Raw genomic sequence first — 20,933 nt, 5'->3', positions numbered from 1 at the left:
GAGGAAAACCATGTTACAAGCAAAATCCTAAGCTATCGTACTTACTGCTCTACAGAAGAAAAACAGGATTTGTGGCCGATGACCTGTACAGACACATGTGCCAGAGTTTGCTTCATCTTTTAGTTACCTGCACATAAGGCTTTGTTTGCAGACACTGACTGGCAAGCACTCACAAGCCTCCCGAGAGGGTTTAAACACCAACTGCTCTCAGCTGCCTGCTCCCTCTGCCGGGACCGCGCTGCGGAGCCCGCGCTGTACCCGTCATGGATTTCACAGTTTATGTCACAGGCAAAACATTGCCGATTTCATTTGTGTGTGCTGTAAGCCAAGACATCTGCAGCACCCCATGACACAAAAGAATTAACACAGTTAATCAGGACACAGCCCAGAGTCTTCATCTGAACTCAGACACGAGAACAGTTCATTAGTCTTTCTGTATGCAGAGAGAGACCCTGTGAAGACGCTATTAACCTTGTTTTCAGGGAAACCCCTCTGGATCTTCAGATACCATGTTCCATAGCTTCTAATTTAAAGCTACACAATTACGCTAATCATGTGTTAATTAAAACCAGAATTTAGCTCACCTTCAGCGTTTCAGATTACTAAATATATACAGCTTTGTACCACTTGCTACACTGCGCTGAACAGGCTGGCATCCCTAGATGGGCTTCTCTCACGAGCAAGTCCAACAACGGTCCCAGAATCTGTGACCAACGGTACCTTCTCCTGGGGCAGGGACTGTCACCAAAAAGAGCGAGCCCAAAATCTTTGCTTTCGGGATTGCCACTCTTCACTGCATTTCACTTACCCGTGAGATTTATTAGTGTACATGAGAACGTACGAAATTAAAAAACACTTGTTTCTTTTCTTTAAGATCAAGTGTAGACTTGGTTTAACATCAGACCCTGAGCAAGAAACTCTCACTCCCCTTTGTGAAATGAGAATATTTCTTCTTCCTCAGTAAGAGGCAAGCTCTCTGCAGAGCAGTCGTTTCTCATTACATTTATTCAACACACAGTGTAATAGTGTCTTGATACCTGAAAACTTCAGTTACTGCTGCAGTGCAAATATACCAGACTCCATTATATGACATTTTCAAGAATAATTATCCCTTGTATGCAATATTTTACATCGTAAACACGCAAAAATAATTCTGCATACAATTGCAGTTTTTCTGAATTCTTTCAAATGAAGAATTATTTACACTATTTTTGGTGAATTTCCTTCTATTCTCAAAATGACATGACTGTCTTCATGAAAAGCTCAGCTGCAGCTTTGCAAATTTACTTTCAATTCTTCCAGTATCTTCCACAGAAGTAATTGCTAACTTGCTAGTGAAAGCATACTGGCTATTCATACAGATAAAAGTCTGTGAGAACAGAGGACCGTGTTTTTCCAAGGAAAGATTCTACATGCGCATTATTGGTATAAATTATCATTTGACTTCTGTATCTAGAAAGGAAATGAGACATTCTGGAAAGTCAAAGGCCTTGGTAAATACTGAGCTCTTTAAATGAAGGCACCTGCGCTAGAAATAAAACAAAGATTGAGTTAATCTTTCATAAACCATCACAACACAGGCTTTCAAATAGCTATCTTTATTTCACCTTTGTGACTGAGTCAAGATCAATAAAAGGTACACTTCAAGAGAGACAGGAGTTTCTGATGCACAGCTGCAAAGCAATACAGGAGTCTCCCAGTGTACACTGACAGTAGCATCAGACAACGCTACAAGTCCCCGTTTCCTCGTCACCTCCTGGGCCGCTCCTAGTCAGTGCTTCTCCAAACTACGCAGAGTTTTCTTGACTAACTTACGTAAACTGAACACAAACAGAAGAACAAAGTATTGAGCACTTTTTATTATTATTATTATTTTATTCCATGCATGCTGTGCAAACATGGCGTGGCAGTTAAGACCACCAGGCAGTTAAGAATCTTCTCACAGTGCAGCCACTCCTAGGGCTGGTTTAGATGCACACAGCTGATGAAGTACATGAGGGCTCAGGTACACGGTTAAGTTACCATGCAACAACTTAGCTCTTGTAACTTAATCAATGGCGTGCTTTTAGTCTGCAGAGATAAAAGAACAGGGTAACTCTGTTGGCCTGCAATGGAGCAAAGTTAAGCTAAAATCAGATTATCTCACATTTCCCACAGTCTGAAAGCACACGGACTGTCGGTTTTCATGGATGAGCTAACATGCAGCATCCAAACACATTAGTCTTTCACCAGATAAGCAAACCAGCTCATGCAACATCAGTTTAGCCTGCAGATGCTACGCAGCTGTGTGGCTGTCAAAGAGTAGCTATGGTAGTTGAGTCCAATGTTCTCCCATTTTGTTCTAAATTAATTTAACCACATAGTCAACTAGCCCAGTTTGAAGCCCAAACACCAGGATGGGAGGAACCTCTCTTCTACATGGATGCAAATGTTTCTGGGGCACCTTACCCACAAATAAGAGTTGGGACCCAAATACTTTCCAGTGGAAAAAAAAAAATTGTCTGAAGTGTACAGAGGTACTCCAAAAATATGCAAATTGGAGCACCCTGGTTTGGAAGAAGCACGCACCTAGAAACAGCAGCAACTTTGAAACTCAGAGAGGGGAAGCCAGTTAAAGGCTCTAAGAATACAGCACGCTTTGGTTTCCCCTTACATATAGAAAGCTGTCAAGTAGCACGGATCAGAGTTCAGCTCCACACAGAACGAAGAAAGACAGGGAGCATAGATACAGCAGGAAAAAAGGTGGTTTAATTTTGTGATTTTCATTTTGTGAACTGCAAATATGCTTATATTTCATTGGGCTTTTGAGAGTAGCATGAGTAATGAACAGAACAGATTAAAACCAGACAAGCTATAGAACACCCTCTGCTATGGCAGTGACTATGCAAATCGTTCTGTACGGGCAAATATTTGCCGAATCAGAACTTCCACATGTAGTTTTCTGCATTACACAGGAAGCAGCAATTCCTCAATTCATATGGGCAACGGATTTCGAGAGAGATATATATGTATTTTTTTACATAGAGGTGACAAGTACAATCTGAGTGTCAGTATATGGCTATCCACTTCAGATCTTTTTAGGCATTTAAACCTGTATGTTTCTTTCCTCAGTTAAGAAATTTAATTCCCCAGGCACTGTAAGACTGCATCTTGCGCTTTTAATGTAAAAGACTGTCACAAGAGAGCAGCAGTGACCTCGACAGTGTTGCTATGAGACAGGAGCGAGTAAATAGAAGGAAGCTATATTAGCCTCATCTCTCTCGAGGATACAGAGAGAAAGCGATTGCCAAAGAGGAGAATAAAATACCCATGCATGGGTATATCTGGCCTCTAATACAGCTCATCCCTGTCCTGAGATAAGCATCCTATCCTTAAGCACATCTTTAATTCTAAGAACATGCAAAAACTCCACTGGGAATAGATATAACAACATGCTTAAAGCAATGCCCTGAACACAGACCCTGAACTACGGCCTTCCAGCAGTTTATTTGATAAGGTGCGCAGGGTGGACCCAGGGAAGGCGTACACTACAGCAGGAATAAAGCTCACACTCCATTTGTTCCAACCGTATCACAGGTTTCATCTCGCCTGCTTATAGGGAACTCAGTCTCTTGTTTTGGTTTTTCCTAGGTAACTTTGTTTCACTGTGCGGAGCATCCAAACCACCTACTCTGTGCTACTGTATAAAAAAAGCATTCTGGAGTTTCCACTTGTGAAACATTGATATACTTGTATAATCCAGCAGCAGATGGCACATCAGTGTCATTACCATCCTGACTCCAATGGGGAAATTCAGAGGCCAAGTCACACCTGCTCAGTTGCACCAAAGGGAGAATTAATACAGACAAGGTCTGGCAACTTCCAGTATGTCTTCCAGCTGGAGATGCCGGAAACTGCCAGTTTTATCTCAAAGGTTTCATGGTCTCATGCAACTGCATGATGGGTCCTCCACGATCTCTTGGCAGAGAGGAAGCCTCCACAGTGATCTGAGAGATATTTCAGGGCTCACTTTACTTCTCAATACAGGACATAGGTCCTTCTGAACGCCTTCACTAGACCTTACCCATCCTTTTTGCTATATCTCACCAAATGGTGCATCAAACGTGACTAGGGATTCACTTCGTTCTCCTGATACATGGAAGCAGACAAAAAATACTAGAGGTCCCAAGATACAATCCAGGAATCTTAATGTACAACTATGTAACCAACCCGCAGTACTCCTTTGTCTGCTCCTACAACTTGAAATAAAGCCTTTCACATCAACAGTGGATCACAAGACAACAGCTCCAAATGTAGTCGTTTTCTTTCCCCCTCTCAAGCAGCAGAGTACAGGTCAAGTCCCCGGGGAAGTGGGGAAGAAGGGCCAGGTATGACTTTTCCTAACAGGTACTGGAATACCATCTGCTGAGCAGGTGGTTTAATAGTGCCAGTATGACCTCTCAAGAAGTCCTCTTCCGTTTTAAGTGGTATTCCCAGTTTACCCCTTTTTAGAAAAAAACCCACAACTATCATCTTTTCCAGATTGTAGGAAGAAGGCATGCAATAGTGCTGCTAGACCTAAACCTGGGAAGGTCAGCATGTTCACCTGGTGATTTTAAAAGAGACCAAGTATCCAGGATGTCAAACCTACTCAAACTTGTTCACTACAGAAACAGTATTGTACCAATACAAATAGCAAGTTTGTGGCAGAACACCTCCTGGCCTGGACAGGAAGAGCAAGGCTGGAACAGGACTCTGATCTTTAGACCTACCTTAATAATGGCCTCCAAAGGAAAAGCTGTTTTATTATGTCACAAATAGAAACACTGTAGTAGAGACAACCCTCAAAAAATCAATGACCTTTCACGTACCCCACCCATCTCCAAAAACGACCGTAAAGTTATCCCTTCTGAAGCAAGAAACTTGCTTTTATCTCAGATAATCCACTTCAAGTCTACCCAAGAATATTCTGTAAATACAGAAAGAAACAAAACCCCCAAAATAAAACAACAACAAAGGGAAGAAAGGCCACTCACCCTACATCTGAGGTTAGATTATAATGGCTCACATCTCATTAAGAGTACTCATCTTAAACTTTGGGTTACTAGCTAAACCAACTTACTTAAATTTAGTGAAATCCTCTCTGGTAGTGCTTCACTCTCCTTTTTGGCTTTTCTTTCCCATGGTACAGCTGACCTTTGCTATGCCCTCTGCACCGCCAACAGGTATCTCTTATACCTGTGTTCCTAGAAAAGAAAGCATCTACTCCTCAGCCAAGAGAGTCTGCCAGTACACGTTACCTCCTCGTGCCCACACCACTCTCCTCTCACTAGGAAGGGTAAGGATCTATACCACGGGGAGAGAGACCTAGCGAAAACTGAAGGCCACGTTACTGCCAAAACCTCACATCCAGAAATTCTACACAGGAACCTTCTCAGAAGTGCATGTATTAGCAGTTCCACATCTATCCACCTGCAAGTGCAAATCAACTACGAAGCAATGGCCAAGCTCTGCACTCAGACAATAGGCAAGGGGGGGAAAAAAAAGCCACCTCCAGCCTAAAGCTGACCACCAAAAGTGGAATTTAATTAAATCTAGTATTTTAGCTATGAAAGGCTTAGGTAAGTCCATTAACTCACCAAAGCTGTACTTGGTAAGTGATTTTTATTTTTCATCAACTTGATACATGGAGCTGTTACCAATCTTTGCTGGTGACAACAGACAGCCATAGAGCAGTACTCCCTGCCTGAAGCACCTGAGATAGTTTATGCAGAGCAGCTGTACCGGTATCTAGACAGCCTCTGCAGTCAGACAATGGCCTGTCCCTTCAGGGAACACTGCTATCCACCAAGCAACCACTAAAAGGCAGTGACTTTCAGTCACTGCTAATTTCAGGCTGTATTTGAACTGATCGGTGAAAGGCTTTATTTTTCAATCATTTCCTAAGCCATCCATTTCACTTTTAGTGTGCAAGAACCTCGAAGCAGGAGCCAATACAGCTTATAGCAATTTATGTTTGAGGTGCAAAACACAAGAAGGGTGATTGGTAGCCTGTCAAACAGTTAATCCCGCGCATGCCATCGGTAAAAAAATGCATAGCCCTGGTGCAAAGTAGGTCACTAAAATATGATCCACTGGTAGAGGACAGGCAGTTCATCCAGTTAGGAACTAAAGTGCTGTAGGTGAACTAACATTAGGGCTTTATTAAGTCATTCAGCAACCAAGTGTTATTGTCCTACACAGCCTGCTTAAAGTACAGTAAAGCATTTTTAAAGGATTTTAAAAATCAAACTAGTTTGACATACGACAGTACACACCTACACATACTGGCTGCATTAACAGGTGGATTCTGAATTGTAAATAATCCTGCAATTCATTTTTCACACACAAGCAAATAAAAACAGTCAAAATATCACTCAGACTCATATAGCATCCACCAAGCAAGCTTTTATGAGAGATTTAAAGTAAAGATAATTTCAGTTACCTACAATTATAAACAAGACAAGGACACAGACAGGAATAGTCCTTTGATTGACTGTTCCTGACAGGTAGCTTCTGGGATCAAAACGTTGAGCTCTGTAGTCTCCCCACACCAGCTAAAAAGAAGTTATCTGGTTAATCTTAGAATTTGGGGGTGTGGTTGTTTTTCCTCTTTTCAAAATTATTTAAAACTCAGGAGCACATCTAGAGAGATATTTTGACTTATTTGCACACGCAACTGGAGCGGGCTCCAGCCACTAATAGTTACAGCACCCAGACAAGATTATATAAATTTTAAGAAGGACTTGAAGCAAAAACAAAAAGGTAGATCTGGTAGAGTCTATCAGAGGCAAAAATATTTTAATATAACATGAGGAGTTGGCAGAGTCAGACAGTCAAATTCAAAACCTTCCTTAGCAGGTCTGGCAGAAGCAGAAGGGAAGGGCTTTGCAGTTTGTAACGAAGAACTATTACATACATCACAGTCTCATCACCTACCCATTCTCCTGTTCTCCCAGGGCACCTACCTTACTGTATGTCACTACCGACAAGTTGTTCGAGTGACTGCTGGGGGAGAGATTTACAGAGTTTTGTGACAGTCCATTCTGATCTTGTTCGATTTGGTCGGGAGCAGGCCCCCATGTGTTTTTGCTGATTGTGCCTAGCTCGGAACCCCCAGGGTCTTTTAGGTTGTTTTCATCTGGTTGCCTGTTCTTCTGTGGAGAGGCGAATGGGTTAAAGTTTCCTTCTACCTTGCGATGCGGTTGCGTGTTGAACTCTGTTTCAAAGGATGACAGCTGCTGTGTTACACCTAGAAGTCCTCCAACTTCCACGCTGAGGATCACCCAGATGACATCTGTGGGAAAACACAGACACTCAGGTTGTCACTAGATGGAGTTTATGAAGTGGGAAGGAGAAAAACAGAACGTGAATTCCATCCTTCACAATAGAATGAAAAAAAGACTGATCGTTTAAAGTACATTTTTATGAAGCATCAGAAGTACCGATTAAACACTAATTTAGTGTCCAATCTTTCAAGAAAACCAGGCAACGTTTACTCCCACTGAACTTACATGAAGCAGCTAAGAACATAAAAAACGCAAACTGAGATGGCAACTTGAAGTTCCATACCTTCAGGTTACCAATAGGATGCACTGAAAAAAGAAAACCTTAAGTGACTTTATCCAAGGCTATGCAGCAAGACTGAAATGAGAGCCAGGAAATATCACTGCCAATCTCCTGCTCTGACGGTACAGAAAAGGCAATGTTTTTTGTTTAGCTTTGAAAGGCTTGACTATTAAAATAAAACAACAAAAGGGTGACTTAGAAGGTAACTATGTTTATAACAACTCACTGCAAGATATCTCTATTCCAGTTCCAAAACACTCACAGTGGGTGGATAAGACACCCAGTCTTGGTAGACTATTACCCAAATTCACAAACTACTGGTTAGTATAAGGAACGTATTTACAGTTCTTACCTAATGCATGTCTGCCTCTTGTACATAGATAAGATTGTTATTTTACTTACCATTTCATTTACACTTCATGCAAACATTATGGCCTATTTACATAAATACATTTCTTGGTATGTATCCAAATTCAGCCTTCCTGCCTTTTTTTTCTTTTCTCTCCACTTCTCCATTAAACGTGCTCCACTTTTGTTTTGCTGCACGGAGAGGGAGAATTAAAGAAGAACAGCAGCAATACCTTATCTCATCTCAGCAGATCTAATAACAGCACCTCATGTCACATGTAATCGTTTCCAGGTTTTCTGCAGTCAAGCGTTAACCTACGAGAGGCTCTTTCGTGCTGCCACTGCTGGCCTGCGGGAGCAGACAGCAGGTACTTTTGCTGTGTGCCATTAACTCACCCAGCTCTCCCCCCAGCCCCTCCCCAGGTTTATCAGGGCCGGGCTCATTACTTTGCATTTTACAACCCAATTAAAGGCAGCGGGATTTTTTTCCCTTCCACAAATGCAACTCGCTGAAGGTCCCCAGCACCCTGCCGGGGCCGTAACGGCCCCGTAAATACCCACTAAGCGCCACAACAGCCCGTGCCCCCCGCGCCCGCCCGCCCCCATCCCCGGCCCCGCCGCGGAGCGGCACTGCGGCGCCCCCTGCTGCCCGCCCGCGGCACAACGCCCGGCCCGCTCGCCCCGGTGGCCCCCCAAGACCACCGGGCAACAGCCCCGGCCACTCGCCAGGCTCTCACGCTGCTGCGGGGCCTGACCTCTGGGGGCCGGCTAGCATTAACGCCCTTAATTATACAGCGGGGGAAGGGTAGCTTTGAGCCAGAACTCGATAGCCAAAGGGATTTTCATTTGTTGGTTGTTTCCTTTCAAAATGTGCAACTTCAGGAAGTTTAGGAAGATTTTTAACTGTCAGCAGCTGGGAAACACTCGGCTTTACACACACACGGGGCTGTGGCAGGGAATGTAAGCTGAGGAGGCCTTCCAACCTGCGCAGAGGAACTAATGCCCTTTCTCCAGGGACAAGTTACATCCCCTTTTGACACCGAGGAGTCGCACGTTTCCCAACAATCCCGCCCAGACCCCCCTACTTCTGAGCAAAGAGTTATTTTTGACTTCAAGTGCTAACATCTCTCACTCAAGCCCATGTAACTTGGGATAATCCCAACTGCCAAAACAGATACAAAGATGTTCTCAGTATAAACTAAAGCTGGCTAAAAATGACTGAAAGACTCAAAATGAATGAAGATGTTGGTGGCTCAGGCTGAGGCACCAGGCAAAATATCAAAAAGTGTTTTTTTTTAAATACAGAAATATGGTTCACAGCAGATGCATTAAATTACTGTATTAAAACCCAGGCCTGAACTTCTCAGATGAGGTTTTCAGAACTTCCATAGATTTTTACGTATGTAGATTTTATGGAGTTCACCGCGAAAGAATCCCAGCAAGGACCAACTGGAAAGAATCTCCTAAAGAAATGCAAGTCCCTTTGTTTCTCAGAGCTTTGTGTAATCCATAATTTGTTCCAGTGTTTAGAAAACATATCTGCGCTGACCAAGACAACATAGTAGTTCATTTAATGTTTTCTCTATTCTGTTTTCTATATTTAGTCTCGGAGCTGGCAGACCTGTACTGTCACCATTTGGTTATCAGGAGAACATCTGCAAGGGGCCAGGAGCGTCCTTTTCGTCTGCAGCAGGTGTATGAGGAAGAAAAGCCTGAAGAACCGCAAAAAGGGATCACTCACCTCCGTAATAGAGTCCTGTGGCAGTGCACATTCGCCACTGTCCCTGATACATTCCTGCTGTGCTGGGGCTGCACATCTGAACACTGACGTCTGCAATCTCCTGGGGCTCCAGGGACCTGACCATCACCATGTTTACGTGGCCAAACTGGTCTCCCCCGACATACTTCAGACAAACCCCTGGGGGCCACGCCTCTGTCCCTGGGATTAAACAGAAGAAAGAATTACTGACAGTGCACCAGGAAAAGCTCTGTGTCTGTTTGTGTAAGACTGGATGAAACATGCTTATTAAAACAGTTGTGCAATTGTTGAACAGTCAAAGGAATACCAAGATATACATAACACAGCCAGCGATGGATGCTGAAGAAGAATAGTTTTCACACAAAGCTTAACTGGTCCATTTAGAGACCAGCAGGACAATTCATATTTCTGTTTGAATAATCCCTAGGTCTTCTTTACACAGGAAAATTCTCAAAATCACAGTGTAACAGCCACAAAAAAAAAGAAAATCAACATAACCAACACACATATATATTTTATCAATGCTAGACACAAAGATGAGGTCAGCCCTCGGTGGGTTCCCCCCCTCCTCATTTCTTCCTGCCTCCCTACATGCAGCTCCTGAGTCTTGTGACATCAAAATACACATTATTAATACAAAGCGCCGAGAACATTTTCTTTCAGGGATTCATTCTTTTTTAAGCCTGTTAGCAGTCTCAGGAGGAACTCACAGTTTGAACTATAATTGAAGAGCTAGTACTATTTTGTAGATGGATTTATTTCCCTTCTTTCACCAACCCTTCCCTCAGCCTTGTGCACAGGTGGAAAGGTTTGAGAACATATGATTTATTTGAGGAGATCAATGTTTAGACTGCAGATACTGGGACTGACAGCATGACCTGGCAATCTGTAGAGGTAGAGAAAACAGTGCATGCAAGCACAGCCATCTCCACCAAAGATAACAAATACGGGGGCAGACAAAAAGAAAAGTGCTTCTGAGACTAGTGAAAAATCAGTTTAGCAGCATTTTTTTTTGCTTCTTCCCCAGTAATGTGACATGACTAAGCCAATGACTTTGAGAATACCTAATGCTTCGTTGAGGTTGATGGAAACAGCAAAGGAAAGCCTGAACGAAGAGGCTTGGAACCACTCCATGTCTAGTTTAAGACGAGAAAGTGGATGCTGATCTGACCTTAGGTTACCCCAAAAAGCATCCTTTGCAAAAGCTCGCCTCCTAATTTAATTCCTGTGGATACTTCAGTGAAGACATGGCAAAGACTGGTTTTCTAGTCAAGTCCTTATTTGTGAAATTCACAATCTGGCAGGGATAGCATGACGTGAACAAGTAAAGTGAGATATTCAGAGTGGGGGATATATCACTACAGTTGGAAACAGTGCTGAGATAAGGAGGTCTCTGAAAGAGGAGCTGAGTGACTAGGTGACCTCAGACCATGGCGTGTGGGAGTTGAGTATGAAGTCTCATCTGAAAAGGTTGGCAGCCCAGCAACACGGTTTAGTTTAAATAATTTATGTGATTTTTATCGGTTTTAATGGCTTTAGGCTTGCAAGGTGCCTAGAACGCTGCAACTGATAAGCCCCATAAAATGAAATTATGATTATGTCATTCTATTTTGGTACACTCATCTCTCAGGAGATGATAAATTGTAGTAACTGTCCTACAGAGCCAGCAGCAGCTGGGGGTAGAGTGGGAAGAGGAAGCAAGTCTGTTAAATCCTGCTGCTCTTTCAGCAATGGTTCTACTATACAAACTGGTCTTTTGGCAGACAAGCCAAGCACTGTCCTGGAAGGTATCAGAACAGGGTATTAGTTTTTAATAACGTATATGAAAACCTAACTGAACCTAGCTTACTGCCTGCTTGCTTAAAACTGACAATCTCTCAGAGCTCTGCTTGTCATACTCGTCAGACACTAAACGCTTCGGTGACACATGCCTCAGGTATTTCGTGTTCTAGAACTGAAGTCATTTAATCAAGGGTTCCTGTAGAGCTGTTAAAAACCTTGGCTTTGCTTCAGTTATCTACCTAACAAGCAGATATTATCTGGAAACACTACAGTCCTTTGATATTGTACCTTAATTAAACCATAAAATGGTTTTAAAATGCCATGGTCTTCCCTAAACTGCACAGTCATAACACAGTATGTGAAGCTGCATTTAACTAAAACATGCCTCAACAGCATGGTTTTAACAAGATCTAGCCTCCAGCACCACTGTTAAGAGTACAGATGTACGTTTTGAGAAATCAGGCTTTAACCCACACAGAAGCCAAAACAAATGTTGGCCTTGCCAGGAACTCGTAAGTCGAGACTAACTTCCTTTCCTCGTTTTAGAAGGCCCATGGATTTCAGAAGGTCAAACATTCCAAGAATAATGAATTAGTGCTTGAACTAGGATGTTGAATTAAGGCTGTATTTGCATGCAGGAAAGGGTACATCAGAGGAATAAGAGAGGAAGGAGTCTGAAAGGAGAAAGGAGGAGGTGTGGTCATAACACACGCAAATTAAGATACCAACAGTAGAGAAACAAGACCTGTCAGACTTACTACATTTGTAAGACCTGTATGTGAGACTGTTATAAAAAAACTGCCAATTTTTCATGTTATTGGAGTTTAAGCAAGCTATACATGTCACCTTGCCACTGTGCTAAATCAAAAAAATTGAGGCAGAAAAAGCAAATAATTAAGATCTTTCTCTAGAACACAGTCTTTATAAATTAGTGTTCTTACACCCCGCCCCTTCTCACCTCTCATGTCCTGGTGAAACACTCCTAGATTTTTTTAGTACAATTTTACTCTCTATTATAATTTGATATTCAGTACAAATCCGTACAGCACTCGAGTACTGCAGTTATTTACAAGCAGAAATACTAACACAACTGAACTTTACTCGTGATGATTCATGATATTATACCTTGTTGTTCTATCATTCTTCTTCACAAAAGTGCAAGCAGGTCAATTACATTCAGACACACAGCTTAAACATTCATGCAACATCCTGTCATTGCAACACCTGAAGACAAGGTATTCCACTCTGCATCCACAGATCTCATTTTTCTCTCTGACTACATCCCAACAAGATCAAGCACCGAGAATGTATTTTGCCTAGTCTCACTTCCTGGATCCCAGTCACTGTTTTGACTTATTTCATGCTGGAATGTGGTCTCTCCAGCCTTGCATCCTCTCGGAGCATGAAAAAGCAATTCTGTCAAAAGCATATTAAATAGGGTACCTGCCACATTACCCTTAAATCTCTACCTCTTCTCAGAGTTAGATCATCGCATCACCGCCTTCACAGAGACCACAATTCCATGGAAAGCCAAACGACCAAACAACAAGGATGGTCAGAGAAATGGCGTGATGAAGGGTAGTGGTAATATGCAGGCTGGTCACCAGCTAAAAAGCTTGGAGATTAAAAGCAATCTCTTCATTGACTTAAAAACATACTCCATTTGTTTGCATCAAGTGATCAGAACCATGACTAGCTAAGGAGTCTTCATCAATTTTCACATCTAGATACTTAAAAAAGCAAAAATAACCCCCCAAGTTGTACTTCAGTTTCTTTTATCTTTCCTAGAGTTTTTGTTGGTGTGGTGGCACGAGGAATAAGACCGGTGAATTGAGCCGCACATCTCGCCACAAAATGTTTGTGCCAACGTAAGAATGGGAATACGCACAGGTTGGCAGGCTAGCTCCTTCAGTTGACAGGGTGGCTCTATTCCAAGTTAAGTGCACTTGAACCTCCTGCCAGCATCTCTTCTACTAGATCTGCCATCCTCTCACGTAATACACGCTACATGGGTTTTGCTACAGTCTAAAAGCCTTACCTGTGTTTTGTATCCTCCATGTTTTTGTAAACTGGGTATCAGGAGGGATGGACTCTCCTTCACCTATGGTGACATCTTCAACAAAGGACATGGAGGGTACATTGATATTTGGACTCTCAAAATCATAGTAGGCTCCAATAGCGGCTTGTAGATTCCTAGAAAGCAAAAAAGCAGGTTATAGCCTAAAGTACAGGTGGGTCAGGTCTTTTTCACAGGTTTACATATGTCATCCTAAACAGTTAAGCGAAAATATTAGCCAGACTATATTAGCTCTGCTGCACATGTTTGTTTTTTTTAAAGCTTTTATCTCTACCACACACGGACTCGCCAAGATAACAGAGCTCAAAATATAGCATTTTACTTGCCAGGGACAATATTTTAGACTACTTTTCTACTCTGCATCATTTTCACTGGAAATCTTGGAGCTTACAAGTCTTTGAGAGCTCTACCCTATTAGCTCTTTATGAAATTTGCCAAAAAGTTCAAGAGACACCGAGGGAAGCGCCACACAGCAGCATGCAAACAACAGGGCAGTTTCTTTCTATCAGCCTAATTTCCTGAGCTAATTTCAGAAAGGGAACCTCTCCATTTTTTTTATTCTAGCACAAAAGGTCCAAAAGGAACATAAGATGAACAAAACACAAAGAACGTTCTTATGATAACTCTGAGGGCCAAAGGGCATCAGTAGCTATGGATAATAACTCAAGTCTGGCTGCTTTTGGAACATATGGTCATGTATGAGCCACGCATACTCTAAGACTATTTATTAATCACTAAAGTGCCTGCTCAGCTCCGGATAGTCACAGCTCAAAGGAACTTACAAACCATCTGAGTCAGAAGTTCTTACTGAATACAGACAAATGACAGTGGAAGTCTGTGATATATTAAGGACTTTCAGAAAGCCACAAATGCTATTGATTCCCGAGTTGTGGTGTAGTTGAAACTCATGTGATAATTAATTTGAAAAGAGGAACAGTCAAACAGGAAGAGGATTCATAAGTCTTAGCTGCCGTTCCACGATATACTATTAAGTTATTACGTAAGTGTTTGGCAAGTCATGTAATTCCTCTGTTTACACATCTGTGAGGTTGTGGCCCTAATTTACACATTGTGAGCAGGTGCCGTGAGAATGGAGATGAGTAAAATCTCACCAAATGCAATGGGCATAACAACTGCTTTTTATTCACGATTACAAAAATCTGTGTTGCTTTTTTGAGCAGGCTAGAAAAAAAACACCAACAAAAACCTTCAAGAACTGGGAATCACCACCTAAAACAAATGCAGAAGGCTAGTCAGAAGCAGCACTACCAAGTACAGCGATACACTGAGGGTTTGTATTGTGTGATGGAGTGTCATGTGTCTAAAGCAAAGCCAGAAAGCCAAGGTGAAAGCAAGAGAAACGTTTGCAGTATGACCCTGAGAAAAAGCAAACACAGGGCTTTTTTGGACTGCTTGCCAGCTGGAAAGAGGCTCAAAACAGTGAGCAGAGAAACTGCCTCCTGTTCAATTCCTACAGTGTTCATGGGGGGAAAAAAATTAAAAAAAAAATCAGACATTCTGGATAAAATCAGGACTGCATGGGAGAAGCATCACCGCTTTCTCCTCACAGAAAACACAGGGGACCCAAAGCATAGTAGCTAATAGCACTGAAGCTTGGGTCAAAGGGGGTAATAGCAGCATTAGGCAGATCTGCGAGCCACCCGTGATGGGGGTGGGTGGGAGAGGACCTAAACAACAGATGTATCAGTTTGGTAATCCATTGCGAATGACAGAAGATAATCACACTGTGTTAACGGCAGGAGCTACTGACATCCCGCTAAGTCTCCCAGAGCACAGCCAAAGCATTAGGAGGCACTGGAGGAATGTTCTGCACAACATGGCCATGACAATCGATCGGCAAATTCAGCACGCTGAGCCTCACAGTGAGCCCTTTCGCCATCAACATGGAACGGACTTTGATACGGAGACAAAAGAGCCACCGTCTAAGATTTAGAACAATTCATTTCAGACCAGAAACCATTTTTCAGCTTGAGGTATTTTCTACTTAGGAGTGTCAGGGCTATATTTAATACAGCCAGCTCAGTCAAATGCTACAGCAAGGGTGCATGTCACATCAGCCAATAAATAGAGACAAATGCTCAGTTTTACGTCACCAACCGCCTGTTGCTTATACACTGCACAAGATTTACATAACTCACAACAGGGCTGTGCCAAGAGACTCCTGTTCGCTCAACCAGCTAACACTATGATCTAGAGTTTAGTTTTCACTAGGATTCCTCCCTGTATTAACAGCAATCCAAGGCAAAAGGTATTCTAAGAGTATAAAAGACTGCAACACAGCTCTTTCTTGTCCTAATCCACTACCATGTAAATACGTTTTCAGACATACCACAACATCTTGCAAGTTAGGATTCTGGAATCAGCAATAATGAGTTTATATTGACATTGAGAGGGAAAAGGAAAAGTTCCAAGAAGAAGATTTCCACTGTAATTCTTTGTAAGGCAGTCTGCACTGTTTTTTTGTTTGCTTGGCTGCAAATCTGCTTCAAAAGGTAGTGGGCTATTTGTGCACATAGGCCCTCTGCCAACCCTCTTCCCCTCCCTGTGTCATATTTCATTGCTTGCTTTGCCATTGGGAAACAACTCCAGCCCTCTGCAGCATTTAGTTAAAAGCTAACTAAAGAACACATGCTGAAAAACAGATCTGCCACCCGTTTGTGATCAGATATTCACAAACCTACCTTCCCGCTCCCACTGTTTTGATTAACACGCAGCAAGTTTTGTTGGGAATGAGCCCTTCAGTCTGTTTGGATACATCTCTTGCTTCCCCACTAGAGAATTAAGAAGAAACTTCCAGAAACTAAAGAGAAATTGAAAGTGGCAAGAGCCAAAGTCAGGATGACAAAGCAAATCTGACTTAAGTTCACGTTCTTTGACACAGACAACCCTAAGAGATAGCCACTGAGAGGCCGTATGGCACTGCTCTGCTGCAAGAGATACCCACAGTGCTCACATTTTAGTCATGCTCCCTGCTTACACAACCAGAAAAGCCAGCAACGTATCACTGCTAGCTTTGTTCCCAGTCTTTCCACGACACAGTGCTCCCCCTCCTTCCCTACTACCAACACCCCACCGCCACTCCGAATGCAGTGCACTGCTTGGGAAAAACGCATGCCACTTGCAAACTGTCTGCAACCTGATTATCTGCAGGTTCTTGTTCTTGAGACTGAAGTAGTATACCTCGCTGCTCTGCCTTTCTGCTATAGGCACAACACTAGTGGAGTTTACAAGCACATGCAAGCATTAACAAGAAAGATGGCTTCAAGGTCAAACACACTCAAGGCCCTGAAATTTGTCTTTTTCTTTTCTTTTCTTTTTTTTTCGTTAAATAGATATACTTGGTTTTTGAGGTCTTCCCCTTTGTGCCCCAGCTGTAATTGCATAGCACCGACTGCAGATACTTCAGGGACAGGAACAAAAAGTTAGAGCTCTGAGAGGAAGGGGTTATCATCTAAAGGCTTCTGCTTACACATCCGAGCCTGCTTTCTTTTACTCCTGAGGTGTCACTTGCACCACACTACCCCTTTGCTCTCTGCCATATGAGATAAATTACTATTATAAACCAAACAACTTCGAAACAAAGATGAGCATGCCAGATCCAGCCAGTGTAATTTACATGACTGATCTCTCCTAATTACAGGAATGGCCATACATCTCTTTCTTAACATAGCCCTTCAGGTGTCAGGCCCTCCCTACCTTTCCTAAATTAAGCAATTTTTCCATTTTTAGAACAGTCCTGCTCTGCCATACTTACAGAGCAGGTCTGACAGGATTTAGGCTCTAACTCCTGAAAAAAAGCCTGCAATCAGAAGTCACCCCAGCGACCAGGTGAGCCTACTTAAAATCAACACAGTGCTCAATTTCAGTCCTAAGAGCAAGGCTCCGGAAAGAGGAGAGGGGGAAAGGCAGCAAATAAAGGTTATAGCTCCATATTATCAACCAAATCCATGCTAAATACTGGCATCCTACCCCTTCCTTTCCAAGGGCATCGCATGACTCCTACGTGTCAAGTGCTTTCCCAACAAAATGCTACCCACAGAACCAGAGAAAGCGTTCCTTTTCAGATCAATTCCTTTGCTCTGCTGCTTTGTTTCAAGCCTCAGGAGCTAAATTACAATAGCGAAGTTAAAGCCTTCTCTGCTAATAGCTCTGGAGATGTCCCTTAATAACTCTTAAGTGTTTGCAAAGAGGTGGTTTATCTTGAGCCATTCTTTCCCTTCCCAGTTTTTTTTCCAGACAGCCTTTTGTTATGTTAAACCAATATATTTAGACAGTAATTACTCTCAATTAACTAGGTCACCACACAGTATTCCAAAATAAAAGAAAATCTTCCAAATCAATTCACAAACTGGAGGCCTCCTTGTAAAACCTAACTGTTGTGCAAACAAAGAGCAATATACAGGTAATTGGAAATTTGTGTTTGATTAATTGAATCAGATTTTTTTTTTTTTTAGGAGAATGAAGAAACCGAAGTGCAGGGTCACTTCACTGTGGCCTTACGCAAAGCAGAGCATATGCACAATACCTAATCCTTCTGTTACCAATAAAGTGTATGATTCTTTCCATGTATAGAAGGTAAGCATCTTGGAAAGAAATCTGTATAAACAGGTCGCCCTAACATATGAGACGACGAACACTAGAGTCCTGGCAAACAGATATTCTCAAAACAGGCAGAAAGCGAATTAGAGGAATCTTCTACCATTCAGGAGCTGTAACCTTCCCACACACCTCTCCCACCAACTATCATGCATGGCTGACACAGGGAATCATATTCTGGCTTTTTTTCACAATCCAGCAGCTTAAAGATTTCTACTAAAAAAAAAAATCCCTTATGATGTGCACGCTGTCTAATGTATGTGGTGAAACATACACTGCAAGTAACATTTACAGCAGAAAACAACTATTTTAAAATTAAATTTTTAACTCTAGGAATAGTTACAGGAATCTAGGTTTTCATTTATTGTCAAATTATTTGATGAAAGATAAAGAAAAAAAATTTCATTTTTAAAAAAGATTTTTTGGGGTAAAAATTCAAATCAAATCACAGCTTAGGCTCAAATTGCAGCATCCAAGTGTTGCTCTTACCAGCTCCTGCCCATTCCTACGGCCACCCCACCTATCACCAGTTAACGGGAGAAAGTTCCCAGTGCTGATTCTCCTGATTTGCTGGAAAAAGCAAAGGCTAGACTTCTCAGTGCAATACCATTAGCCTTCGATTTAGGATTTCACACAGGATGTAGCCCTTGGATCATACACAGACAGTAGCAGAGGACATTTATTAGGTCAAGTAGAAAGCACTTTGACAAATGGACTCTGTCACTTCGTTGTGCAGAGCAGCTGTAATAAAGCAAATGCCCAGTTACATTTCTCTCCTGTGGAGGGATGGAAAAGCCAGGCAAGTGCCCAAGCTGTAACATATACACATTGTATATCCTCAGCACTCGCATATGGCGCAATGTTTTGTCGTGAGAAAAGCAACTTGGGTGTTATTCTCCTGGAAACATGCAATGCAAAAACTAAGCAGCAATATGAAAGTACAATAAAATCTCAAGAACATGATGTTACATCGAACACCATGTACTCTTTCTGTAACTGAACCCTCCACCTTTACAGAGCTTTCTCTCGTTCTCCGAATGCAGTATGTAACCAGGCACCATGATAGCCCATGAGGTATCTATTGTTAAAACCAGAAAGAAATGTGCAAAAGAAATAGTGTGGCAGATGGATAATTTCTCACTCCTAAATAATGGAACATCTCTACGTGATACAGGTGGGAGAGACTAAAAATGTATATGGAGGACATCCAAATGAGGCAATGCTAAATCCACTCTCTTTAGTCTCTTGGTCTCTAGCATCTTATTTGGATTTTATTTGCCCCAGCTTTTGGGGAACCGGACGATAGCACTACAGGCTGGGACAACATGAACAGTCATCCTGGTCGCTCCCGAACTAGGAGGCACCTCACTCAAAGCCTTGGAGAGAGCTGAAGGGGTGTGGGGGGGAGAGATGTACTCATTACACCACAGGGAAGCACTTTTACCTGGAGTTTTCAATTCAAACATTTTCAATAGAGGTGACACGTGGCAATTAAGTGGAAAGTCTCAAGATGTTTTGAAGGACTGGAATTTTAATCACTGAATAGCTTTCAATAGACAGTTTCAGAAAGCAAAATTTGTGTATGGGTTGTCTTCATTCCTGACCTCTCCTACACTAAACCATGAGGTTGGGAAACTACCTTAGAAGACGTTAGATGAGGGAAGTTGAAAGCTTTAAGATGAACCTACACAGCTGAAAAGGGAGGGGAAGAAGAGCTGGTTAATTTGAAGCTTATGTATTTTCTCACATGAAGCCACAGAAAAGCATTTCATTGTTTTAGCTGAAAATAGCCAGTTCCAAACACAGGTGGGATGTTCCAGGAAGACAGAAACCTGCGGTGACTAGAAGCCCCTGCAGAGAGCACAGTATTGCAGCACAAGAAAAGAAACCAAAAGGCTGCAGGAGAGGCACACCGCTTCCAGTGCACCCCAAACCACCAAAGGAAATCACTCTCCTTTAGCAGGCTGTTATATACACACACCCCCCAGTGTACACATTTTATATATAACATTAACCATTGCGGTGGTGCCTGCCCCTTGGCTGAGCACTGCACCTTGCCAAACAGCAGCAATCGGTCTCAATGACAGAATCAATACTACGATGCTGCTATAAGCGTGAGCCCACACAGCCATCCCCAGCAGCTGAGCCCTCCTAAAGCAGGTGGTCAGAAGCTTTAAGTGTGGGGTAAAATATTTTGAGAATGTCACAGCAGGAGCTGCTCTCTACTTGCTACCATTGAAAACAGGCAGCAGCTCTTCACAGTGGAAAGTAATCAAGAGCGGCCAGTAGGCAAAAGATTCTCTAACTACTAATTCCTCAGTATAAAGGATGTCACCAATCTATAATTGTCTGCATTAAAGTAAAGGGGGATTAAGCTACAGAAACTGTCTGAGAACAAGTTCAGGCATGTAAGGCAGTCCAGCTGGACTAAAATTATATGGTACCCAATTCCTTCTGCTGCAGTTGTCTTGCTTACATTTCCATTTCACATGCACCCAATTTGTAAATGTTTTGTAACTTGGAGCACAGCACAATTATAGTATGTTCCATAGTTAAAAATACAATATGTTTAAAGCCTAGATTTCATTCAAAATAATCAGGTCAAAGATCTGAGTTATTCTGGACAAGAGCTGTGTGTTTGGGTTTGTTTTTTTAACTCACTAGATAAAAGCTATCCAAGGAAATATTTTTAAATGATTTAATTCTATAATTTTGTTAGTTTTTAATAGCATCAGGGGACAGTTGCGGACACTAGAGATGCAA

General features: G+C 42.3%; 1 protein-coding gene across 7 annotated transcripts in view; it reads right to left on the bottom strand.

Moving 5' to 3' along the window:
- Positions 1-20,933, bottom strand: part of ILRUN (inflammation and lipid regulator with UBA-like and NBR1-like domains) — a 32,850-nt gene that overhangs the window by 4,276 nt on the left and 7,641 nt on the right. The window contains exons 1-6 of one of the 7 annotated variants that reach the window (XM_056361291.1): positions 16,256-16,383; positions 13,515-13,669; positions 9,677-9,874; positions 6,987-7,315; positions 6,468-6,575; positions 1,855-2,070 (exon numbers count right to left, since the gene is read on the bottom strand). In XM_056361291.1, the coding sequence (XP_056217266.1) occupies positions 2,014-2,070; positions 6,468-6,575; positions 6,987-7,315; positions 9,677-9,874; positions 13,515-13,605 (783 nt within the window). In that variant the 5' untranslated portion in view covers positions 13,606-13,669; positions 16,256-16,383 and the 3' untranslated portion in view covers positions 1,855-2,013. Of the gene's footprint in view, positions 1-1,582; positions 1,821-1,854; positions 2,071-6,467; positions 6,576-6,986; positions 7,316-9,676; positions 9,875-13,514; positions 13,670-16,255; positions 16,384-20,933 lie in introns of those variants that run through there. The other 6 variants (XM_056361287.1, XM_056361285.1, XM_056361286.1 and 3 more) reach the window with 6 other exon arrangements.

This window comes from Falco biarmicus, chromosome 16, assembly GCF_023638135.1.
Source record: "Falco biarmicus isolate bFalBia1 chromosome 16, bFalBia1.pri, whole genome shotgun sequence".
Classification (NCBI taxonomy): domain Eukaryota; kingdom Metazoa; phylum Chordata; class Aves; order Falconiformes; family Falconidae; genus Falco; species Falco biarmicus.
This window is presented reverse-complemented; position numbering and strand designations above follow the sequence as displayed.